This window comes from Sinohyriopsis cumingii, chromosome 8, assembly GCF_028554795.1.
Source record: "Sinohyriopsis cumingii isolate HCF-2022 chromosome 8, ASM2855479v2, whole genome shotgun sequence".
Taxonomy (NCBI): domain Eukaryota; kingdom Metazoa; phylum Mollusca; class Bivalvia; order Unionida; family Unionidae; genus Sinohyriopsis; species Sinohyriopsis cumingii.
In genome coordinates, this window is record NC_142968.1 from 19,973,076 (window position 1) to 19,992,962 (window position 19,887).

At 35.0% G+C, this 19,887-nt stretch overlaps 1 protein-coding gene across 3 annotated transcripts in view; it reads right to left on the reverse strand.

The window, feature by feature from the left end:
• Positions 1–1,422: 1,422 nt before the first annotated feature.
• The window catches only part of LOC149793091 (AN1-type zinc finger protein 6-like), a 28,447-nt gene continuing 9,982 nt past the window's right edge, over positions 1,423–19,887 (reverse strand). For 2 of the 3 annotated variants that reach the window (XM_089966991.1, XM_089966992.1), the window contains exons 2-5: positions 14,340–14,569; positions 8,317–8,478; positions 6,519–6,620; positions 1,423–5,738 (exon numbers count right to left, since the gene is read on the reverse strand). In XM_089966991.1, the coding sequence (XP_089823117.1) occupies positions 5,590–5,738; positions 6,519–6,620; positions 8,317–8,478; positions 14,340–14,544 (618 nt within the window). In that variant the 5' untranslated portion in view covers positions 14,545–14,569 and the 3' untranslated portion in view covers positions 1,423–5,589. Of the gene's footprint in view, positions 5,739–6,518; positions 6,621–8,316; positions 8,479–14,339; positions 14,570–16,469; positions 16,548–19,887 lie in introns of all 3 variants that reach the window. The other variant, XM_089966989.1, reaches the window with a different exon arrangement.

Genomic DNA, 19,887 nt, shown 5'->3' on the forward strand with positions numbered 1-19,887 from the left:
TCAATGGTGGTGAAGTCTCTTGACTGTTTTTCGTGGTGTTACTTTAATATTTCTATTTTAAAACGTGGAATATTTTAATTTCGAGTTGAAATATTTGATAACAGAAATGACTGTCAAGAATATCAACATCAGTTTATTTAGTTTTGCAAATTTTCATGGTAAATTGCTTAAATTTGTGTCCATCATTCACAGTATCTACACTTTGCTTCTTTGCCAGACAGATCATGGTTTCTGCATGTTATGAAAGAATCGAGCATAGTCATTGGATTAACTGTGAATGAACAAGGGTGAAAAGATCATACCATAAGCTCACTTGACCTTATGGCCAGGCAAACTAGAAAGAAAATTCTGAGGCAACTGGTTCAAACCAAATCTACATGAAATGTTTAAATGACTAGGATTAAGTGGATTGTGTTGTACTTCGATATTATTTGTGAGGAAAAAGATTTGTTTGGACTGTGCAGTGGAAATATAAAGTTCTCATTATTTGGACTATAATATTATTTTGGAACTGTTGTGAATTACAGAAATTTCTGGAAAACTCCATGTCACAATTCTTGGTGTACATTCCAGATTTAATACAAAACTCTTCACTCCTTTGGACTTTCATAAAACTTTATCAGGATTATTCTGGATTCATTTTCAACTAAGTTCCTCTCAAATTTTCATTTATAACTTTGATAACTATTTGTTAAGTTTTAGAAAACGTGCTGGTTTTGCTTCTTTCTGTTACTTAGTTCATAAACATAACGTCATAGCACATGTACCAAATAGATGACAATGCAAATTTCAGCTTTTTATTTAAAAATAAAATTGCCTAGTCCTTGACAATGATGTCACAGCCTTAGCTACTGAAATATGGCCATGGGACCTGGCACTTCTGAGCATTCACTGCAAAAGGTTATTTATGTCAACAAAAATCATGAAATCCTATATTTTGATTGAAACTGATGATTTACCCACTTTATACAACTCCCCAAAAGTTCTCATTCAAATGTCTGACAAGAATTTATCCACGACAACAGTAGATATTACCCTGAACAAACCTTTAACCAATGACTACTCGACAATTATTTATATGGTTCACTCCTGCCTGTGCCTCTGACATTTCACTTGGAATTAGTCCCTTGGAATGTCTCCCCCCCCCCAACAGCTATAGTCTGAATAAGGCAATAATACGATACAAACTAGAGATACTGGCTTTTAAAAGCAGCACATACTGGACAATTATGTCTTGCCGTCTGTAACATTAAAAAACCAGTCATGTTCTTCACAAAAATGTCATCCAGTAAAATACTGTACAGCTATTCCGAATCTGTCACATAAAATGTAATAAAGAAAGCTAACAATATCAGTCATTTCAAAATGCTGATTATGAACCTCAAAATGCCAACAATAGCACAAATCAATACAACATTTGGAAAAGTTTTAATTTCTTTATTATGATTTCTTTAAAGTATTTATGAATATATGAGAAAAAAAGAAAAAATAAATACCACAGACAGTGAACTGATAATGGGTATGTCATACCCATTGTCCATTACATTATATCATAGCATTTCAAGTAAGCTTAAAGTACACATATACAGTACAAATCTGTGGAAGGTTTCAATGCCTTAAAATTATGGGAAGAAGTTTGCTTGGTATAATTATAAAAAATACCTTTAACAAGGGTATTAGAACATACTATGAACTTTATAGCAGAATCAGGATGATTGTTTTTATCAAAGTGCATATACCAGATATGATTTGATGTGATCTTGATTAAATGTGTGTGTGTGTTGCAAAACTATGTTCAACATGGATATTTTGGGAATGCATGTCTATGTTACTTACAGCATGGTGCAGTGTTAACATTCTCTGTGTATTCAAAGCAACAAAAGAGATCAACAAAACCAGTCTGCATTTTGACTCTACAATCTGAATAACTGCTGAGAAACCATAAAATGGTCATACTGCTAAAAACTTTAAAATTACTGTCGAGCTTCCAGGTTACACAAAATGCCTGAAGGCAGGTGGGAACAATTTTCATACATAAATATACCCCTGCTTCCCACCCCTACCACACAATGTAGCTATTTACTAGTGTATTGTTAATGTGTTATGAAGACTTAAATTTCTTCAAATAATACAGATATATGGTACTATCTTGTAATAAATCAGAGAAAGGTCCTTCCTCAGCTATTGATGGCCAGAAGAAGAAAAAAAAAAAGTCTCAGGCCCCTGTCTCCAGAACATGAAATTGTTAGTCCCTAATATAAATATTATTCGAGACAAACTGTGGTATGCATCACAGTATGTTCAGAAATACCAACATATACAGCAGTGCTAAATTTTTCATAGTACCCAGCATAAAATTCACCTGCCAAACAGGGATAAGGCAAGGAACATTAAATAAAATAATTAGAATTCACCCAATGCCCTGTATATATCCAAGTATAAAACCATGTAGATGTGTGTGGATGTGTGTCTGTGTGGTTGCCCTCTGTAAATTCAACCTGTGATCCATAAGTATCTGCACATAAAAATTTCTAATGTTTACAAAGAAATAAACAAGAAAACCATCACACCTACTTTTTCTTCAAATAAGTAACTAAATTTTAAATGGAAAACATCAAGGGGAAAAAATGAGTTGTGCAACAATTTCTTTAACTTGGTGAAACACAAAAGAAAACAATCTCAAAATAAAATGTACAGAAAATTGAAAATACACAATTCCTTTGTACACACTGAGGGTATTAAATGTGGCAGCAAAATGATAAATTCTCATACAGTGTGATTACTGTGTTGCTTTGCCAGGTAAATTAATATTTTTTTTACAAGACATGCAAGGTCTGTTCCAGAATTAAAGGTATGGTGCAGGCAGAATCAGAGGGTACTGGAAATGTTCCAGGTGTTTTATGTTCACCAGTCAGATTTGAATCTGATGCCAATCTATAAGACTATTCATTGCTAACCTTTAATATGGAAAAGTCAAAAGCCACCTTCAGTGTATATTTTGCCATTAATTTAAAAACCATTTTATTTCTTCTGTTTTTGTCGAAAGGAAACCGTCACTGCCAGAAGTCTATAAAGATTAATTGGTTTTAAAAACAATCTATCACTGATTGGTGACAGTAGAAGCTACTACATGACAGATGTCCATATTAAAGCAAAAAATCAGTCAACTATGCATAGGAAATAACATGAGCAAACAAGAAATCCATGCTATCGAAACTGCAATCATCTAAAACTGCTATCTGATGTTTACTTTCAGAGGTGTATACTAATGAAGTCTGGAAAAAGGAAAGAGTAAAACAAACTCCACAATCCAATATGCAACTTACTTATCTAGAACACGTCAATTTTTAAAAATCAGTCACTGCTGTGTTTGAAAGAAACTCCTTAAGTTTCAACCATAGACTACATTTTATCATGCAGGACAAAAGGAAAAGTTAGGCAGATTCCCATACAAATTATTATAAAGGTAAATGGGTCCATAATTTCATTACGTGCTGTGACAGTGTCTAAATCTGAAATAAATTAACATATGCTAACTGTCTTGGTTTACTACCAAATTCAATGAGTAATGCGGGTCTTAACCCATTATTGGGCTAAACTGACTGTGTGAAAGTACTGAAGTGGAGAATAAAGAAGCAACAATTACTAAACATAATGGAAATCGAAGGCAAAAATAAAACACGTCATCACAAAATCAGAATAATCCCATGCTTATTAACTAGATATATTTATGCTCCTATAAAATGCGCTAATTTCACACATAACACTTAACATATTATTTGTGTACACATATTTCTCTCCAAATAAGCTTTATCACACACATACATACAAACATGCACACGCACAATTTCATCAAACGTTACCCGCTCTAACCCACTTAAACTAATTTATTCATCCAAACTTTATTCACAAGTATACATATTTGCACTCAATTCATGTAAAACTTAAATCATGAAAACACGTACATGGTATGCAGTTAGAGGTTACATATATATATGTATATATATATATCAGGTCACATGATATAGCAAGTGGCTTGCAGGATTTGACAAATGCAATAAACATGGGATGAGGGTACCGTAAAAGGAATTACATTAGTGCCCCCTCCCCACAAGGCTCATCAGTTTAATAAAACAAGCAGATTGTTATAGGCAATTAAAAAACTAAACATCTGAACAAGATTTAGTCACAAGCGATTTTGAACTCCCAATATTATATATAAATTTTAAATGAAGGATACCCTTAAACGAAAAATAAGTTTCAATAATTAATAAAATAACATTCAATATCATAACTGATATTTGAACTATCCAATATGAAAGTTATTCCCCATGTTGATGGAAATTCTTGTTCAACAATGTGATCCTAAAAAATTCACAAGAAAGGTAATGAGGACAGTTAATGCACGAGTCCAAACCATAGAAGGGAAACCTTTCAAAACGTTTATGATGTAAAACAAACATTTATTATCTAGAACATGAAATTATTTAAGCTTTTAACACCTTTGCTTCCCTCATACGATGTACATTTTAGGAATTTGACAAAATAATTAAATTTAGGAGTTCAAAAGTAAATCTTCAAAAGAGTGCATCAATGGGTTGGTTTCTGCAATCCAAAGAATCAAAAATGTGACACAAACATAAAATAAAACAAGTGAAATGATAAATACATGACTCTTGTTTATGATGTAATATCTAGAACACAATTCCTGCAAGCAGCAAAAGATATCTATATTGATGATTCCTGTTACTCACTTCAAACGATGTTAAGCTCAAGTACAATATAATTCACTAGTGAAAATGCAATTAACAAACAAAATCACATTCCCAAGAATTAAAAATGTCAACAAAATCTTTGATACATATAATGAAAGTCTTGAATTACCTAAATATGTCCTTAATAGAATCTACTGATGGTTAACAGCAAAAAGAAAAGAAAGATCAGAGAAAGATTTTTAATAAAAACATCTTTTACAACAAACATTCTAGATGAAAATCCTTCCATTATATGTAACCTCAGTTCATGATTCCTACCAATACTAAAAGCATGTGAAATGACTGACATAGTTTTCATGAAAAAATTTGGCAAGATGTATTCCAACTACTTGATCAAACATGAAACATTTAGAATCAATAATTCTTAAGATCTTGGAATCTTAATTTTCAATGGATGAAATGAGAGACCTTGAAATACTGATACAGCTGATTTACCATTAGCATTTTTCACTTTAAAAAATACATGAAGCGCCTCTTGTACCAGTTCCAGCAAGTGCTAATGCAACAACTCATTTTAAAAAAACACAACGTTCCAGTATTATCTTGAAGGCATATTTTCCTCAAATATCAATATATCCAGCATGAAATGTGCCGTAAAAGTTTTAAAGTACCTCCTATTTTTGTCATGTGTATAATATTGATGAAACCATGTATGCACATTTTAAAATGTATGGGAAGATCATCTAAACAATAAATGTATTTCATACCATGCTTACTGCCGAGTTTAATACTTTATTTATGACAGTCCATGCCAGTCATTTCACATGCCAATAGCACACAAATAAAACTGTAATTAAAACAATATAGTAGAGATTTATATTTTTTGAATCTTTTCACCCACAACAACAGGGTTGTTCTTCCTTATCTGTTCTTGTGCCAACTCCTTGTAGTTAAAAGTGCAATCATGTTTGTCGGAATACCTGTGTATACTGCAGAAAAGTCCACCACATCGGCATTCAAAGCCTGCAATGTAAATAAAGTATATACAAATACATATCCCTCAATAATTTGCAAGCAAAGGGCCTATAAACACAGTACAACATAAACAACAATATAAACAAAAGTACAAGTGAATAAAATTTGGTTTACACTAACACTACAGTGCAGGAGGGGAAAAGAGGGTTCGTGCAAATTTTCATCGATATATAAGAATCATTTTCTCCATTATCCTACACTAATAGTCCTATAACAGATTGCATTATGAATGAGTATTTGATTGTAAGAATTCAATTAACGTTAATAAAGTGACCATTACCTTTTAAAATAAATCAATATGACATGCAGTACTCACAAATTCAGTTAAGCTTAAGTTGCCTCCCTCTAAGTATCGATGCATGAGTATGAATCATAAGCATCTTAAAGCTAGCATTACACACTCAACTTCCATAACAAACTCCTCAATAATTCTGTACCTGTTAATTCCTAGTGACGTCAATTTTAAATGTCATCAAAAACTTCTTTTCTGACAGCATATGGCAATCACAGTACTCCATTTTGTTTGTATTAATAAATACAAGTGGCACAGTGCTGCTGCACTGTAGCTCGAATACATTATTATTGAAAACAATAATTTACCTGAAAATTGTGACAGTCTGGTAGATTCATTCTTAAGTCCAAGCAACACCTACAGAAGTTTAATACTTCTGAACTGGAACAAATTTACCCATGCCTGTATTGACCTGGCATTCTATTTCACAACAACCTAGTTTTGATTGAAACCTAGAAGGTTTCTCTATCACATACCTGTAAGTCCAACCTTTTTCTTGCATGAGTAACATCTGTTCTTCTTTTTCTTTTCTCTGCTGCTATCAGGTGATTTTCCATCCTCGCCAATTTCTGTTGCCCCTAAAGTATATTTGACAGCTATATTAATTACTGTCCTCATCTTAAATAAACGAGAAAATGTAATTTTTGGACATTTTTAATGAAGAAATATTTGCCTGCTATTGCTGTGCTGATTTATCTTTTCCTAGTGCATATCCCGGCACAAAGAAATTATTCCCTCTATTCTCCAATTAGTTGTTGTTGTTGTGGGGTTTAACGCCATTTTTCAGCACGATAGGCTATACATGGCGGCCAGTATTAATGGTGGAGGAAGAACCCGGAAAACCCCGGAAAGAACCACCGACCCACAAGAAGCTACTGGCAAGCTTTCTCACATGCCCACATTGGCTGAATCTTAGACTCGAACCGCCGCAGACAGAGGTGAGATGGCAGTGATCCGTAACGAAGAGCGCTTTAGACCACTCGGCCATTCGGGACCCCCCTCTCCAATTAGTAATTGGAGTCTAAAATATATATTTTTTAAAAACAAAAACATTTTCTCAGTCTGATACATTAGCAAACTTCATATAATCAGAATATCAACCGTCTTTGACTAGGACTGAGACTGAATGGACATCAGGACAGGGAGGAGGGATTTGGGTAACAATATCTATGCCATTAATAGCAGTATCTGCAATTACTACATTACTGAATCCTGTGGAATGTTGATGGCTTAATAAAAACTGTCAACGTGAACTTTCCATTGCTGTCAGGATAGCTTGTTGACTTGTTGGGTTTATACAATTGGGACAGAAACATAATTGCTCTCACTTGTGTGCAATACTGAGCAGTACCTTTGAGAGGGTGAAAAAGACAGGTCTAACCCATTCTCTTCTCCTTTCTGAGTTAGAAATGCACAGCCTTAACTAGAAAGTCTATCATGATCATCCCCAGCACAGGAACAATTTTGACTTGGTATTTCAATTGAAACTGGAGCTATCAAAGGTAGCTGCTTCCTGGCAAGAAACTAGGTTGGCCAAGAAAAAAGACTCATAGTATCACTGCACAGTAAACAACCAGTTCCCATTAACAAAGGCATTAATTTCACTACTCAACAAAAACTAAGGGGAGAAGGAAGACCGTTGTAAGGGTAAAGTTCATTAAGCAGGTTTAAACAATGACGGAAGAAACACGTAAAAGGTTCTACCTTCAGTCTTAAAGACAGCCAGGAGATCAAAATACCTCAACAGTTCTGAAGATGTGGGTTCAATATTAAGCAATCTTTATCCTCAAAGAGAAAAAGAAGAAAATCTGCAACTGCACTTAAAAGGGGTCAAAGAGGATCCATGCATGACCTACTGCACCAATTATAGAAAACTGTCGACCTGGCATCGGAAACCTTGAAAGCTGATTGCCTGTTAACTTAGATGTTGATTGGTAATACAGAATGCAAGCTGGACAAATGATGGATGAATCAAAAAAGTTACTTTAATTACCTCAAGCAGGTGAGACAGTCAAGACATGACCTCCCAGCAGTTTTAAATTGTATTATGCCATGATATGCTAGGGGTGCTTGCCTTGCCTTTGTGCCTACTTGAGAGGATTAAAGCAATTCTGAAATATTAAAACTAAAGATGTGCAAACTAATTTCAAATTAAAAAAAAATAGTTTATTACTGAAAATCACAATCAAATGCTAAGATAAATGGCTTTATGACCAAACTTAAATTATTTGGATTCATCGTCACACCCTTAGACTGTACTACTACTACTTATACCTGTAGCCATTTCCTCTGACTCTTTCTCCTGCTGTTTCTGTTGGCTGGTGCTGGGAACAGCAACTGTGGGTGTGGCAGTTTCAATGCTGGGTGTTGTGCTCACCGAGGACATAGAAGCGGTGGAAGTCACAGTGGTGGAGATGCTAGATTCACTCGATGATCCTAAAAAATTTTTTTAACAATTCTATTAAATGTAATATATTTAAACACTCTTCCGAGTTTAGAACTTTACTTAAAATTTTACTTCTTAAACCGCTAAATATCAAACAGCCTTCTAAACCTTTGGAAGTAAGTCAAATCAAGGTAAATACGACAAAATGTTTGTGTGGTAAAAGCAGACGGCTCTACTAGAAAAGTGGATGGTACTTCAACTAGTTGCTTGTTGACGATGACAAGGCTGAGTGGGCAAAGCAAGGCTGTTAAATCAAACATATGCACATCGATTATTTAGACCCCATTAGTACAAGTACTCACAAAAACAACTGATGATGATTTTAAGAAGACTTGGACATCTAAATATGATACAGTGCCATTAAAGCCAGCAAAACCTTCCTGATTTTCACATGGCCTGTTCAATACAACCAATGAAAATCTACAAGATAGCTAGTACAAGGCCTTAAGTCCAAATATTAGAAACTTGGAGTGGATGTGGTGGTGATCCTGAATCAACACCAGACATCTTTCACACCTATCAAAAATATAATAAACCTACTTCTGTTGCTTTGACATAAAACAACAAAAAAAAAAAACCAGAGAGTGCTTGAAAAAGATCGGGTTTTAACTTTCTATACAAAAATCGTGAACCTAAATATTTTGTTGCCAATTTTCACCATTTTCATAATGTAGTTCTATCCATTTATCTAACATCCCCAGGACCAAGGTAATATTGTCAACGTAAGCAGATGTTCAGATAAGGGGGGGAGGGCTGAAAATAAACTGAAATTAAGCAGTAATGTGAAGTTTTAAGAAGTGACCTGTCGTCAGTGACTATGATTTACACAGAGAGAAAAAATAATGGAAATTTTGATTAAATAACGACAGCAAGTCTGAAATACACTTGTATACTGACAACTTACATTTGTGTAGTACACTCCACAGAGTGTTATATAATGTATATGTACATGAACGATCCATGAATTCGAGTATGCAAGAAAATTCATGCATTACAGAGCTGCCAACCCTCCAGACTTGCAATCAGTGAAAAGTTCGATAAAAATTAGTGAATTCTGAATGCAATTAGTGAAAAATTATATCATGACACTAACTCCATCCACTTCAATGGTCAGTACTGCATTATATGAAAATCCCAAAATGAAAATAAAACATTATTTACAGTGATGACATGTACTACTTTATTTGCAGTTAAATTTGCTGACATACATAAACTTTATGCTATTTGTCATGATACGATGCTGTGGCAGTCTTGAACTTCCTCAATCAGGCCATGGTAAATTTGTTTTCAGAACAATTCAAGCTTCTTGCCTGCTGGTTAATCCTGGTGGTCAAAATTTTGCAAATTTTCAGCACCTAAGGAGGCACTAACCTATGTCTAACTTTTCCTCACAACAGCAAATAATCTTTCACTGTCACTATTGCTGATCTCCAACTGAGAAAGACAGGTTATATTCAACAAGAAAGCTAACAAATAATGCTTCAGCGTAGGTAGTATGCAGGACTTGAGTAGATGGCTTAAAGTACTCCAAAACCAAAAATCTGCTGGGGGGTGCTATAGAAGTGTGCTTTTACGCATCTTTCTGCCACATGTCCACAGGGGCTCGTATCGCTGCTTACAATTTATGTCATACATGTACTGCATAATAACATTACTACATGGTACATGTATGACAGGTTGTTGTTGTTGTAGGGCTTAACGCCATTTTATGGCGGCCAGTATTAATGGTGGAGGAAGAACCCGGAAAACCCCTGGAAAGAACCACCGACCCACGAGAAGCTACTGGCAAGCTTTCTCACATAACCACATTAGCCGAATCCGAGACTCGAACCGACGCAGACAGAGGTGAGATGGCAGTGATCCGTAACGGTGAGCGCTTTAGACCACTTTGGGCCCCTGTATGACAGGTAAACTGAAAGCAACAATACCAGCCCTTGTGCACATTCCCAAATGTAACATTTGTGGCACACTACTGTGCGAAAAGTATAATGTACATCAATGTTTGATGGCTGAATGCTTGGCCAAATTTTGGTGTACTCCAATCTATACTTCACTTTCTATGGAATACAAATCTTTTTCCTTGGAGGTGAAAACATTTTAACTGCACTGTAGCTTAATTATGAAATGGTATTAATCCAAAAGATGAAACGTCGAATGGTGAACGATTAGTGATGTTGGCGCATGTGCGGAAAACTGAACTCGAGCAAATTACGATATATGCCAATCTTTCAAACTCAAAAATTCAAACACTCGAAAAAGCTGAAGCTTCCCACCTCTATGTGCTTTTCACTACCAGTGTGCTTCCTCACATCGTCCCTGCCACTATACCCAATGATAAAATCTGTGGCACACTGTGCAAAAAACATGTATATCGGTATCTGATTGCTGCATGCACGGTAAATATTTGGTATATTCCAAACTAAACTTCCTATTTTGTGCAATACATTTCCTTTTCCTTGGTGGTGAAGAGTTTTCAAGATGTCATACCGAACGGTAACATAAATCAGTGATGGCAGTGCATTTGTGCAGAAAAATTCTGGTTATGCCCTGTTTTTTTTTTCAAAACCATTTGTAAAACTACTCATCTATATATATATATATATATATATATATATATATATATATATTAAAATAAGCTAAGATGCATGCTACCAGGCCAACTATAGTTCCACTAATATCCCAACTAGCAGTACCGGACCATTTTGGCAACTGCTAATATCATGACTAACACTTAACAGGAAATTTAAAATAATTGAGAATTGTGGAATTTGTGATTTTCTTGCATGCAGCACGAAAATATGAATTGCTGTAGAAAGTCATGAAATTCATGCCCAAATTGTGACGGTTGGCAGCTATAGTATTAGTCGATTCCCACTAGAAAACACAACTAACGTACTGTATATATATAAAAAATGGTAATCCTCCTTCAATCTATATCCCATTGTCAACAAACACCTTTCATGAAACAAGTCACTCTGATATTCTTTATCCTAGTAGCACATGGCTGTATAGTTGTTTACGTGCTACATATACTTAAATTGGCCTAGATTTTGGTCAGCCAGGGACAACTATCATGATTCTGAGGCTACCAAGGGGATCAGGCTATTCATAGGGAAATTAAAACATGTGAACAAATGAAAATGTTTAACAAACATTTCTGCAAGATGCCTTACCTTCATTTAACTTAATGGCCAGATATCTATTGTTTCAAAATATTGGAACTTTTTGCTTTTTTACGCCAACACTGGTAGTGACTGTAACCATGCACTGTTTTGTTGCCAACAGGAAACTTTCATCGCACAATAAATATGTTCCAATCACCATTAAAAATGAAACAATGCTTTTATTTCAGTGCGTTGATGACTTCCTTTGATCCAAGGTTTTCAGCTTGCTCTGATGAAGGTGCATGTGTTATTGAACACAACACTAAAGGCCCTCTTTGAAGGACCAAACAAATGTCTGTTTCTTATTGCTCCAGCAAAATTGAATAAGTGTAGAACACTGAGACAGATTTTTTTCATTTGCTTATCATATATACAGAACAATCAGTGCTTTAACCCATGTTATCCTGTTTACCAATTTCAACTGCAGTGCTTGATTCCTGAGAAGAAATTCTAAATACATTGTGGTAAAACGGGGCATCATACAGCAGCAGCAGAAATTGTGATGACCTTCACCATGTTTACTAAAAATGTTGTAACTTTGTTTTTTTAAAAGTATATAAAACTATGTATATCTGAAATCTGCAGTGCAGTGATATGTTTTGTTATCATTTACCAATGTACATGCTCACAGCTGTATTTTAAAATATGACTTGAAAGAAGAAAAAAACAAATTAAAAAACTTACCATGATGTGCAGTGAATCTTTTGTTTATGAAGATGAATGAAATGCTCCTAATAGTATGGGAATATGGGAATAAAATAAAAATAATTCTATTGCTAGTATTTTTAATCAAATTTGAAGTTTCTAGCACTGTTAGTTCAAAAGTTATAATAATTTTACTAAAATTGGACAACAAAACATGTAGAACAATTTGTTTACTTCAAATTCTAAAACATGTACTAGAGCCTGCAATTTCTCATGTAATTTGTCACAAATTAATCCTAGAAATCTTTCAGTAAGATAAAGGTAGTTAATCAGTAAACTTTTTGTCCAAAATTTGAAGTCCACATCATCACTATGTCAGTGTGTGTGTGTGTGTGATTTGGATTTTTAATGTAGCTTTAAATAAAATTCAGTCATATCGCTACAATGTCTGCAGTGTGACAGTTTTTAGTGATGTCAAGCACCAGGGCATCATACATCTAGTATGATGTCCCACCCAGTCACATTATCTTGACACCAGGCCGATCAGTCCTAACACTAACCTCTTAATGCTGAGTGCCAAGCGAGGCAGTTGTAAGTACCATTTCTGTAAGTCTTTGGTATGACTCGGCCGGGGATTGAACCCACAACCTCCCACATCCGAGAAGGACGCTCTAACCACTAGGCCACCGGAAAGGTCACTATGTCAGTAATAACAATTTTACTTTAACTTAAATCATGGCTGCAACTGAGATGAAAAATCATCCCGGACCCATTCTTCTTGAAAGCTTTCGAAGTCAGCTTCATTCTCTGAATCACTGTTGAACAGTGCATGAAACCATGCATAATCTCTTGCATCAACTTGTTTCAATTCTAACCCATTATTTAAGTCAATATTATCATCAGAATCATCCAAATCGTCAACCTCAATGTCGCTACCCTCGCTATCAACATCCATGTTTACATTTGAGTTGTCTTCCATCATCAATTTCCTTTCTAACCATGTTTTTTAAAAATAATTTCACTGCACATGCACGTTTCTAGAGACAACATACACATACGTAGTAGAGTATGACCGTAGTCGTATTCAGGATAGAATAAGGTATTATGACCGTAGTCGCATTCAGGATAAAATGGGTTAAAGGTAATCTGTTTTGTTTTTTTAATGTTTCAGCAAAACTCTTTTTCTGGTACATTTTTCAAAAAGATAAAAATATTAAATATTGCCGTCATCTGGTTGATTGTAATCATTCCTATTCCTGCCTTCAAAGGTGGTCAATTGTAGTTAGTCAGGTAGCACAACTATCTGGGTTATCTTATGGCATACAGTAGTACTAAGGTCAGGCATCAGCATAAGCAGGATTATGATATAACAATGCAGTGTTAGGATGGTTCCTTAATATGAATAAAGGATTTGTTTATGAAACAATAGATTCCTGTACAATTTTATATCCAAGTTTGCGGCTTCCTGTCACGGTGCCTTTGAATTTCTCCACTCCAAACCCAAGAATGTATATACAATTTTTATCAGCCAAAAAATTCGGCAGATGGTATATTTTGTTGCTGATAAGAAACAAACAAATATCTCAATTTACAATATTAAGGAAGACCTGTACAATTATAATCTTTTGGCAAGATATTACAGACTTGATATGCCGATCTTTATTCTGGTACGGGATAAAAGTTTTAAATAAAATTATCTGGATATTAAATAAAACAATAAAACTCCCCAACATCTGCCATTGCTTTCTCAGTGTAAAATCCGCTTAGGCTTGCTTAAATGCAAAGCTGCCTTGGCTTTGATTAAAGCCTGCAGCTATGATAATTAAATAAAACAATTAAATTCCCAACAGCTACTATTGCTTTCTCAGTGTAATTTAAAATTATGGAAAATGGATCAAAACAAAATCTGTTTAGTCTTGCTTTGTTGAAAAGTTGCCTTGGCCTTGATTAAAAAATGCAGCAATGATTTCTCACGATAAAATTTAATTTACTGTAAGAGGTTACTATTTCTTTCATCATGAAAAAGATTTCTCAATACATACCAATACTTGTTTTTGCCAAGGTAGCACTCATGCTATTAACAACCTCATTCTCTCCCTGGCTGTCCATGACGGCACCTTCACGAGACATCTTGAAATCTTTGTAACACTTAGAACACATTCCTTCAAAGGCCTCATTACCATAGAAACCACATCCATTTCGACAAAAGCCTATAGGTGTTATATTTTGATTACGATTCTGCTCCATTGACACTATCTTATCTGGCCAATATCTGAAATGGAAATATGCATAAGGTTATAGCCATGTTTTGTATATAGTGTTGTAATTTCATTTAAAACTTTTTAAGTATATACACTGCCTTAAACTAAGACTTAAAGAAGCATGCTGCCACAATAGATATTTGATTAGCACAACTAGCTCAGCCTACATGAGTATCATACATGGCATATTATATGCCTCTCCAGGTGTAACAGCCCTCTGTATAATATTGTATCTAACTTAAATTTGTTTACAGAAACTGCACACTGAATGTCTTCTGTGTAATAGAAGCATACAATATAGTACTCTACAATCACTGTTTGGCAAGTAACCAATCAATGCAAGTAAGATAATTTTTACACATCAAATTAAAAAATACTCAATTTTATAAACATTTTCCCAGCAGCATCCTTGTTAGGCTAGGTCGAAATTGGAATTGTCACCCATGCCCCCTCCATAAAGGGATTAAAAACTTAGGTTTTATCTTGAAATTTAAGCGTAATGAACCACAAGTGTCAATAAAATACCTTCAAAATTGTATAAATCACTAATAATTATTTTACTGCTCAAATTGCAAGATTTCTAGCAAATTACATCCAAGAAAAGGATAGGTTACTGTCTTTGCTTGGGTAGGTATGATCAGCCCTTTTGACCCATTGCTATTTTCTTGAGCCCATTTCAGACATTTGTATAAGATTTAAAAAAACACATTGGATTCCACCCTGGACCAAAAAAGTTGAAATGACGATGTTTCTAATCTGATGTACAGTGCAGCACCAAACTGATGTACTGTACTGGAAAATGTAATACATCCTTTTTGAAGTAAATAAATTTTATTAAAAAAAAGTTCAATGTACTTTTTCCCCAAATCCTGTATGTATGAGTGTACATTTTGTGGGATTGTCTGAAATATTGGATAAACTATAGAGATATTGAAGTAGCAATACCAAAACATTTCTAAAGTCTGAGTTTAAAAGGACTTCTTCATAGCTGCCAACCATACAGGCTCACAATCAGTGAAAATAGGCATACAAATTATTGAATTTTGACATGAATTCATGAAGCGATCTTCAAGTCCGGGAATATTTGTCGGAACAAATGTTTAGCATGGTCTCCAGCTGATAAAGATAGAATGTGTTCAACAAGAAAAATGACAAACAATGATTCAGCTTTGGTAGCTTGCAGGTCTTCCGTTGAGAGCTGAAATCTGCTGTGAATACTTAATTTATTCAAACTCTATGTGCTTTTTACTACCAATGTACTTCTTCAAATTGTCTCTGCCACCATGCACAATGCTAAAATTTGTGGCACACTGCATGCAAAAAGCATGATGTATATCAGTGTTTGATGGCAGAATGCACAGCCAATTTTTGGCATATTCCAAACTAAATTTCACATTTTGTGCAACACATCTGTTTTTCCTTGTTGGTGAAGACATTTTCAAGATCTGGTGCCAAATGGTAATTCAAATAAGTGTTTGCAGCACATGTGCAGAGCAAAATTCTGGTTAGACCCCCGTTTTTCTCAAAAGCATTTGTAAAACTACTCATATATATATATATATAAATATGCTAAAACGCATGCCAATAGGCCAACTGTACCAATCAGCTGTAGTTCCACTAATATCGAGACTAGCAGTACCGGACCATTTCAGCAATTGCCGATATCACGACTAGCACTTAACAGGAAATTGGTTACTTTATTAAAGATTTAAAATAATTGAGAATTGGAGAATTTGTGATTTGTTTCGCAATCAGCTTGAATCCGTGAAATGCTGAAAAAGTTGTGAAATTCACGCCAAAATCTTGAAGGTTGGCAGCTATGCTTCTTTCTTGAAAGTCACTGTTCTGATAAAGATAACAGAAAAGAGACAAGTTTGTATATCTCAAACAAGAAGTCCTAACGTCTCTCACCTGACTGACGTCTGCCTAACAGCCAAATGCATGAGCAGGTGGCCAGATATTCCAGATCAATGATGCTTTCTGCATACGCTGTAGGTTGCAAAAGTTATGAAAACAGATGATCCAGAGTTGAGCTAGTATTTGTAACTTAATCTAGATCTGATCCAAAGTTTATATATCTCATGGCATTATCATCACGTGTTCAAAAGACCTCAATACAATGATTCTTTCTATCAAAGATGGTTACATTATCAGGTCAAGATGGCTAAACAGTTGTCAAAAATGGCACTTCTTCACCTGACAACATACACACAATGACAAAAAAGTTGCTTTAGGTCTTGAAATCTTGGCTTACATATTTGCTGCAGTGATTTTAAACAAAATATGTTCTATTAAGACATACCAAGTATTACTAATATTAATATAAACACCTACTGACCAATTAATTACAAAATAATGTTTATTATTTAATTCCAAAGAGAATTTTAAAAATATTTGTTTACTAAATAAACAAGGTTCACAGTTCTAAAGTCATTATTAAAATGCACATAAAGAATAAATATAAAAGATGTTCACCAATAACTACTTAATTTAAGCAAGGAATAAGATATCAAAAATGGAAATTATGTTACCATCATGCAATGCATACAGTCATGAACAAGTTTTGTTTTAAAAAAAAAAGGATAGGTATGGAGAAACCTAGATAAAGATAGGACTGAAACTCTACTGGCTGAAAAGAATTTCCAATAATCCAAGGAAAGTCTGATTCTTGATTTTAACTGCCACGTGCTGAAACCATCTCCAATTTTGAGTGGTAAAAAGATTCTCAAATTGGCCAAACAGACCTCAGACTTCTCAGTATCTTTCAAAGTATCCAGCACAAAATTAAAAGTGCAACAATGTGACAAACGTTAATACTGTAAAGTAGATGATACAGAAATGTGGATTATATTTAGTAAGTGGCAGCTTGATACCTAGAAGGAAGAGACCAAACTGGGCTATGCAAGATAAATCCCAGTACTGACTTAACAGCAGCACAACTACACGAAAATATGAATAGATTCAGCACCTGCCACTAAATCAATGTATTAACTGTGCCAGGGCAAAAAAGACAACAGGCATAAACATAACCTATACATGGATAATGTCCAAGTTTTTCCCCCATTTCCAAGGCCATGGACAGGTCTTAAAACACGAAGGAAATGGATAAAGGCAGCATGCACAGTTAAATGATGGAAAAATTTCATGACATTACGTCTGCTAAAAGAGGCCCATATCATTACTTTGTTTTGATTAAAATGTGCATTCTATTTTATAATAATACTTCTATTCGAAGAATATTTCATATTTGCATGAAAAATTTGTAAATGAAAATAGAACATCAGGTAACCCATTGTAACCAACAAGAGTTTAATTATTTAGCATGAGCAGACACATGTATCAGTGGACAAAATAGTAAAATTAAATAGTATCAGTATATACAATAGTAAAATTCAATAGTATCAGTATATACAATAGTAAAATTAAATAGTATAAGAAAAATGAGATGCTGTAATAACTATGTATAACTGTTTTCTACCGAGTACTTATACCCATTTCTGACTGACAAACTGGACTTGATGGGTCCATTTTAGGACTTTTAATTCGAGAGAAGAAGAAAAACCCAAGCATGTGAAAGACTTTCCTTTCTTTTGAATATGGGAGAGATTAAAAGAAGAAAAGTTAGGGCTCATATAAATGATGCATGATTTCCATGCATTCTGTAGATTTTCTGATGTAACTGTTGAGAACCTGGCACAAATTAATGTCCTATAACTCTCACGGTATTTAAAATTACATTAAAATCCCTTTATAATACTTTTGTTTCATCAATGCAGTTTTCTTCAACAGTCTGAAGAGGGCAGACTGAAAAATTGTCATTAAAAACTAACCAACAGACCAAATTACTGACTCCCATCCATATCCAAAATCAGCTTAACCTTTTTATTTAGCTAAACATTTTCCGCAAGGTGAAAAACCTCAGCAGTTAGTATGTTGGACTTGTATCCAGGACTAACAGGTTTGATTCCAGGACAAGCTGGGTTAATTGCCATCTTATGTACTTAGCGTCACTGCCCTATGAAAACTAACTTGGCAAACACCTTAAAGTGGGTTCAGCCTAACTAAACCATTCCTGGTGCACACAGTTTTATAGCAAGGTAACTAGCAGTGGTCAGCAATATGATCTCCTACACAAGAATATCATGTCCTATTCCAGACCAAGACTGGTTTGATATGTCATTTCCTTCGGCAAGACACATTACTCTCACTGCCTGCAAAACTAAAATCTAACATTAAAATACCTTAAAAGATAGGTTTTATCCCAGCTAATAACCAATAGGTTGTTTAATCAGCTTTCATGAACACGCCTCCTCCTGAGGCCCAGTAGCTTCTCGTTCATCCTTAGCAACGGGCAATGACCATGGTATCACTAACTGCTTTGGTTTTGTGACTCGTAAACACATCTTGTGCTCTGAAATGTCTTCGGCACGCTAGAATGGAGATGCCACTGGGTTTGCCTGATCAATAAAGGGTGTATTTCAGTTCAGAGATTTACACTGCAATTTTCCTCATTTCAGTCTGCAGTTCCAGTATGAATTCAACTGTGCCAGTTAAAAGGATCCTGTGCGAGATCTTCATAAATCTCTGGGTAAATGCTGAAGTGTTTCAAGGATTACTTAAAGTCAAATAAGTTTTTCTTCTGACCTCTCCAAAGTCACTTTCTCACCTTCAGCTTGATATATGTCTTCTTCAGTTATTGCTCATCTGACATCCTTACGACAGGGTCTGCCCATATCAACTGTGATTTTTACATTAGAGGGTGGATGCTTAGAATTCCTGCCTATGAGAGAACCTCAGTCTCCAGAACCTTGTTTTGCCATCTTATCCTCATCAGTTTCCTTAGGCAGCCCATGAGAAAATGGTTCAACTTGCTTGCATGGCATATATACACTGTCCAGGTCTCACATGCATACAGCTGGGTTGGAAACATGATGACTTCGTAACCTTCAGTCGTGTTTCCAGACTGATCTCAGTACTCCACCACATTTTCACATGGTCTGCCCAAGGCCACATTTGCTTTGGCAATTCTGGCATTTAATAATGTCATTGATCTGGACTGTATGTGACTGTACTGCTGAGGCAGGTGAACTTGCCCATGCCCTGAGGGTCTGGCCATTCACTGTGACAGTGGGCTCTATACAAAGTTTTTCTAGGAGCAGTTTAGTAAATCACCTCCATCTACTTGTTATTGACTGAGACCAATATTGTCACAAACCAAAGAGAAATGGTCCATACTCTGCTGCATGTCAGGCTCAGAACAGCCACTTTTCATAACTTCGTCTTCACCCAAAGCCTTCCTGTACTGAAGAGCTTGCCATCAGTCTGGTAT